We start from the raw sequence: 7,047 nt of genomic DNA on the forward strand, positions 1-7,047 counted from the left end.
TGTCTTCACCACTGCAGACACACAACGTCACTTTACAACCATTATCTATTTTCTGGGTGAGAGAGGAAAACTCTACACAGTGAAACATTTATGTGTTAGTCCATCTACAGTCAAAGCTGTGGGTGGGAAAATAACCTGAAATCCTTGCCATAGATTTATCTGCGTGACTGCACATGCCTGCTGCATAGCCCATCCCTCCCCATCATCCTTTCATTAACATTTTGTTTTTCTGGTATAATTCCTCTGTGTTATATATTATACTCAAGTTTGGTTTAGGATCATTTCAGGCCACGCCAAAACTTTACATCATGGTTGACCATCTAAACGTCAAGTCTGTGTCTCTTCTCTGCTTCTTCTCTTTGTCATACTTCTGGTTTGCATTATCCCTCATCCAAACTACTGCTATAAGCCCCTTAGCTATCGTCCCTGCCTTCAATCTCTCTGCATTAGTGACCAACCTTTACTACTCAAAGATTTCTACAACACAAGTCTGATCAAGTTTATCTCTGTCCTTCAGCAGCTCCCCATCACAGACAGAATAAATGTTATGCCTTGGCTGATCATTTCTCAGCAAACCACACCCTGAACTCTACCTGCCCTTTTTCTTCCCCGGCCACCTTCCCATGAGTCATGTGAAAAAACACACGTCGAAAAACACTAATCGTTGCCAGAACCTCTATGCCATGGTCTTTCTTGTCTCTGGGGTTTGCACATATTCTCATTTCTACCTGGAATTCTCCTTCCCATTTTTTTTTCTGTCTATTGAACCTCTACTCACACTTTCAGGTTAAACTCAAATGTCACTGTCCCATTGAAGCTGCCTGATATGACCTTCCCAGTGGCCAGATGTACTCCACCCTGTTTTTCAACAGTACTTTTCATAAACCAATTTTATCACTTCAAACATAGCATTAGAATTCTTTCCTGGCTTTTACTTCACTGTATAGGAATTTCTTTTAAGAGCAGGAGTTATTTAATTATCCTATTTTCAGGGCATAAAAGAAGGTGTGATACATAGCTGGTTCTTAATCATTTGTGGAAGACATGAAATTACTGTGGCATCCTAAACACTGCAGTTGGAAGCCTATGAATAAGAGTCTCAGACTATCTCACATAGAGAGAGATGTTCAGGATTATCCTGGGGGAATGCAGATGGTTTCCTAAACACTGAAACTGTGAAACACACTGAATACGATAATGACCTTTACTCTTTTCCATGTTTAATACATTCGTACTTTTTAATACAAGACAAGCTCATTAAGGACAAGAACCGGAAACAGCTTGCTCAGCCCCAAAGTTCAGATGCTCCAATGGCACCTTCCTAAACAGACCTGCCTGGAGAGTGCTTTGCCTATAGTTCACTTTCCAAGGTTGAGTCTTTATTCCCTGAATGGTAGTTATTTGGGGACATATCCTCTCAACTAGGTTATAAGCTCCTTCACGTGAGGCAGGGTCTAAACATCTTTGTTCCTAGAATGATGTCTTGTACACAATAGATATTCACTAATTACCTGGTGAATGATTTGGAAAACATTAATTCAGGAACCACTGAATCAAATCATTAGATTTGGAAAATGATAACTTTTGAAGGCTTCCCATCTTAAACTAAAAAGCTTTGCAAAACTAACTTAGTATTAAACTCTTCATAGCAAGCACATGTTGGTAAGGACAGCTGAGTCCAAAATGCCAGAGGAGGACAACTTAGGTGTCTAAGAGTTGCACTATCTCCACCTGGGAACCCAGCACTATAAACTACTTTACCTGGTGTTTACCTGTATCTTTTGAGTTATCTCCCCAACAACTGCCTTACGCTTGAGAGACTGTGAATATGGTACAATAAGGTGAATTGAAATCAAATTATTGGAGCAAAGTTCTTAGTGTGAGACATGAACTCCAAGATCACGGTTTCATCGATGACTGATAGCCCAGCGCATCTTTGTCAGGTTCGGTTTTCAAGTGTTCAGTTTTGACAGCACTCGGACATTAAGAAATTGCAAGGACAAGTAGATTTGATAAAAGGTCAAAATTAAGGAGTCTGGGCATATTTAGAAACCTTGGCAGAAGCTCAAATAAGGGGTCCCCAGAAAGGCGATCATCAGTGTTTAGAACTACTTCTCACATTAATTTATAGAGAGAAATTTCTGAAGAGGCGCCATGGGAGACTCAACAATTTCAAGGGATCAGAACATTAGAGGGAAATTAAAGCACAAAGGTGCTTTAAAAGTGTCTTCTTTGCTCATATCTGTGCACCTCCTCAGTGTGGACTTTCTAGATAGTAAGAGGGGACCAAGGTGGTCTCCATCTCAGCTCTCTTAAAGCACATAATCCAATAGCGCTATGCGGTACATGATGAGGGCCAAGAAGGAGCTATACTTTGGTTCCAGTGTGCTCTCTGCTTTCTCTAAGGTCACCAATTCCACTGAAATATTTCGGTCCTTTTATTTTTCGTGGGTTGGGTTGGGAAGGAGGGATGTTGATATCAAGTGCAAGGTAATGTGGGGCTCAGATTTAAACCTATCAAGATATTTGGCCATAACAAGTGAAAATAAATGGAAGTGGCTTTCAGAAGTGATGCCGTTCTATCTAGATAAAGATTCTAGAAGTGCTTGTGGGCTAAGAAGAGGAAATGAAGAGACAAGAGGAAAGACACTGGATATTTCTGGGACTGAAATATCCAGAAGTCTGGGACTTCTCCCGGAATGGAGCGAGGCAAAAGTTCTAGCAGGGAGAGAGGCTTCTTGTCAACAGAGTCCCATAAAGGTCTCCCTTGGTGGTTCTCAGCCAAGACTGCATTAGTACCTCTGGGGAGATTTTGGAAAAACCTCACGGACTTGAGGTGCTCCCCTAGAGAGTCTGATTTAATTAGTCTGGCCTAGGGACTGTTTTGAAAATCTGCCTGAGCAATTAAGTATGGCGGGAGTTGAGAACCACTGGGTTAGATAAATAAAGAGGATACTGGGGTGGGAGAGAGGAAATAGAGTAAATCATTTTCCACTTTCTTCCCTCCGAATTAAGCAGAGTTTCCAGAAAGTGTCACATAAACACAGATGGTTCTTGAGATGGCGTGTGATTTGATAGCACAGGGATAAGCCTTCTTTGCATATATATATACATATATGTACGTCACATATCGTTACATATACGTACACCTGCTCTGCTCTGCTAAGTCATTCATTCATGTCCAACCCCTTGTGACCCCATGAACCATAGCCTGCCAGGTTCCCCTGTTTATAGGATTTTTTGGCAAAAATAATGTAATGGGTTGCTATACCTTCTTCCAGAGGATCTTCCCAACCCAGGGATTGAATTCACATCTCCTACACTGGCAGGCAGGTTCTTCACCACTAGCGCCCCCTGGGAAGCCCATATATACATACATATGTATATATTTACAAGTATCTATTTTAATAAATATTAGAAAAATATAACCAGCATATCACATTTGAGAATTCATGTTTTTAATGCTTAGGATGGGCTAAGATAAGGTACTGAAGTGCAGAAGGTAAACGCATTTAAGTGCACAATCTGTAAATTCTAGAACAAGTGGATATGGCAAAAACTTCTGGCAGAGGTGAGCTTCCCTGATCGCTCCCATGGTAAAGCATCTGCCTGCAATGCGGAAAGGTCCCCTGGAGAAGGAAATGGCAATCCACTCCAGCATTTTTGCCTGGAAAATCCCATGGACCGAGGAGCCTGACAGGCTACAGTCCGTGGGGTCGCAAAGAGTTGGACATGACTGGGAGACTTCACTTTCACTTTCTGACAGAGGTATGTAAAACAACTGGAGTTTGAAGAACAGCAAACTCAAGTGGCCCAGAACCTGTGAAATCTTTCTCACCAGCCTTCACTGGTCTACACTGTCTCCCTTGGCCTAGCGGTGCAGACCGCACAAAGCCTCCCTCTCCTGGCTCTTCTCACCTGGATGCTCGGCCCTCATCCCAAGTATTCAGATACTTCCAAACTGGGCACAGACTCAAATCGGCCTCTTCCAGCCTCGCAGTCACGATCCGATTACTGATGTTAAAGCCTGGAACTTAACTTGTCTCCTTTTTCAGATTTAAATCTGAGCTAAAACCTAACTTAGGGTGCCTTAGCACAATAGGGCAGAAAACCAATGCTCACCAGGCGTCCCAGCCCCGCAAGCACAAAAGTGAAACCTAAGCGACCCAAATCCAGGTTATGCAAACGCAAAGGAGGGGGTTGAGGGGACGAAAGGAAAACTCCAAAGCGAGCAAACAAAACCCGCCTGCAGAAAAGGCTCCGACTCGCGAACATTTCCCTCTGTATTTGCCGTTCTCAGGGCATGATGCAACCTAAGGTTGCCCAATTTATATTTGAACATTTTTCCCAGCGAGCTTCAAAACCTCCCAACTCCATAAAATGACGTTTTAAAAGTTCAAGTCTGCAGCCCAAGAAGCCTGCACGACAGGCCGGATAACTCGACGGTCACCTAAGCCCAAGGAACTGGGCTGAGTCTCAAAGGTAGATGAGGGAGAGGCGCCAAGGCCGGCAGCTTGGAGCCTAACAGCCACGTACGTCTGTACCTTTCCCCTACCAGCCTCAGTCCACTGCGTTAGCTACTGCCAGGGGAGACCGTCCGCGCTTCACCTTTCCCCTGCTCTGCTTCTTGAGCCCTGCTCCTCTCCCCGATCCAAAGGGCGCTCAGAATGGCAAAACGGGAAAACCAAAACCAAAAAAAACAGTGCCCAGGTCTTTAGCCTTTCTTCTCTTCCTGGTACCTCCCGCCCCCGCTTTCCACATCCTGGCGGCCTCCTGGTCACCCAGTCATCGGCTACACCTTGCACCACCCAATAAAATGGCAGGTAGCAACAGGCAAGGCCTCCAACCCCGCGAGCCTCCCACCCCGGGCAAGCCTCCCGGGGTCTCCGACGGTACCCCCAAACCCAAATCGCCCGTCTACTCTCCAAGTCTCCAATCCACGGTCCCGCGGAGCCTCCTGATCGCTCTCCTGGGACCATTTCTGTCGCCAGCGGAGGAGCAGGTGGCCGCGTAACAGGTGCCAGGCGAGAGGGCCCGGGCGGTGGCGCCGCCGCCCAGATGGGGGCTGCACTGGGCACCGGGAGGACCCGGGTAGGAGCGCCGGAGGAGGCCACGTCGGGGGGACAGGAGCGGGGGTACCGCGCAGAGGGAGACAGCGCTCGGGGGGGCCCAGGATGCGGCCGCCCGTCCTCGCCACCCAGGACGCGACCCTCGCCCAGGCTGCCCCACTTACAATCTCCAGGCACACGAAGGCGCCCGAGTAGGTCCGCAGGATGTCGGGGCCGGCGGGCAGGGTGACCCGCGGCGCGGGGAAGGACATGGCGGGATTCGGAGGCGGCGGAACTGGTGCTCCGCCGGCCGACATGCTGCCGCTGCTGCGTCTCCGCGCGCCGCCGCCTCCCTCCGCCCGCCTCCGCCTCCCGGGCTCCCGCCGCCGCCGCAGCCGCCGCTCGGGCCCGCCGGGTCCTGGCGCGCCGCTCGGGAGGGAGGGGGCGTGGCCGCGCCGTCCTCGGCCAGGCCGGGCCCCGCCCCGTCACGTGGGCCCAGGTGAGCGCGCCTCCACCGCGGCGCCCGGGGGTCACGTGCACAGGTGCGGCGGCCACCTGGCCCGATTCTTCCTGCGCCCGCTCTGCCGGTCCCCTGTGCCACCCAGGCCAGCGCTCCTGGCTCCACTTCCCTACTCTTTATTTTTTCCCCTTAGTCTCCCTCCCCGTAGTTTCCACGTTTTCCTTCACCTGTCCTCCTCCCAACTCTCACAGCGTCCCTATCCCACTTTCCTCAATGTAACTACAAGTCAGGTCTTGGAGCTGTGACTCAAGGTCATCAGTCACACCTAAAAAGGGGAGTGGATCAGTTTTAAATGAGACTCTTGTGGGATTTTAAAAACACCACTAGGACATTGTCGCCTGGTGGAGTCAGATGGGTCAATGCCAACATCTATTGGCGGTGGATGGCGGGCAGGGAACCGGCTGCTTTGCATGCCAGTGGCGTGCTCATCTGTGGAATGGGGTTGAGGTTAGCTGCTCTATATGGATGTCTGAATTACATGATACAACATGAGAATAGTAAACCCAAGTAGGTGCTCTTTAAATGGTAGCTGGTAGAATGATGCCTATTTTTCTAATTTTTACATACGCACACATCACACTGCTCTGTAGACATGAAATTGCATGTTATACTTTCCACATAAAGCTTTACTTATTGGTTTCACCTGACTGAAACTTATGAATTGCTGTTTTTAAAAAAAGTATTTATTTATTTGGCTGCACCAGGTCCCAGTTAGGGCACCCGGGATCTTTCCTGCATCATACAGGAACTTTCCTTGTTTTGCAGGAACTCAGTAGTTGCCCCAGGAGGTCTTATTTGCTGCAGAGTCATGTGGGATCTTAGTTCCTCCACCAGGGATCAAACCTAGGCCCCTGTGTTACAAGGTGGCTTCTTAAACACTGGAGCACCAGCGAAGACCCTGTTATTTTCTTTTAAACACTTAGGTTTGTTTTTGTTTTTGTTTTTTTTTTTAAACATTCTATGTATGGCTTGGATTCCCTGCCCCAATTTACCCCCATTTTATATTTGGTCTTAATGTCAACATTTTATAAGTAAAACAAATGAGAGGAGATAAATTTTCTCAAAGATCAGCTGAAGATAAGCAAAGCTACACACAGCAACATACAAACACATGTCGAGCAGGCTTAAAAAGTATTAGGCAAGATCATCAGACACTAATTGAATACTAATCTTGTCTGTCAGGTTTAGCCTTTGAGGAACCATGTTTACTTGTATGCATTGGTCATCAGATTTTAGTCATTCTATCTCTTTATTATACTAATAAGCGAAACTCATAGGTGTGGTGGCAGCATCAGAGTAGAAACCATAAAACAGGGTGTGAGTGAAACCTTTTATGTAGATCTTTTATCTTCCCACCTCTTCATGTCATCTCTTCCTGATACTTAGTGTGTGGCATTTATCTAATAGGAAATTTCATTGGTTTGATCAATGAACCTGCTTTAAATTTTCTTCCCGCTTTGAGTTTTCAGGCTCAGACTG

At 47.1% G+C, this 7,047-nt stretch overlaps 1 protein-coding gene across 1 annotated transcript in view; it reads right to left on the reverse strand.

Annotated features, from left to right (window-relative positions):
* Window positions 1–5,791, reverse strand: part of MAL2 (mal, T cell differentiation protein 2) — a 29,905-nt gene extending 24,114 nt beyond the window's left edge. The window contains exon 1 of the mRNA XM_069601092.1: window positions 5,234–5,791. Within this exon, the coding sequence (XP_069457193.1) occupies window positions 5,234–5,365 (132 nt within the window). The 5' untranslated portion in view covers window positions 5,366–5,791. The remainder of the gene's footprint in view (window positions 1–5,233) is intronic.
* Window positions 5,792–7,047: the final 1,256 nt, after the last annotated feature.

This window comes from Ovis canadensis, chromosome 9 (genome assembly GCF_042477335.2).
Source record: "Ovis canadensis isolate MfBH-ARS-UI-01 breed Bighorn chromosome 9, ARS-UI_OviCan_v2, whole genome shotgun sequence".
Lineage (NCBI taxonomy): Eukaryota > Metazoa > Chordata > Mammalia > Artiodactyla > Bovidae > Ovis > Ovis canadensis.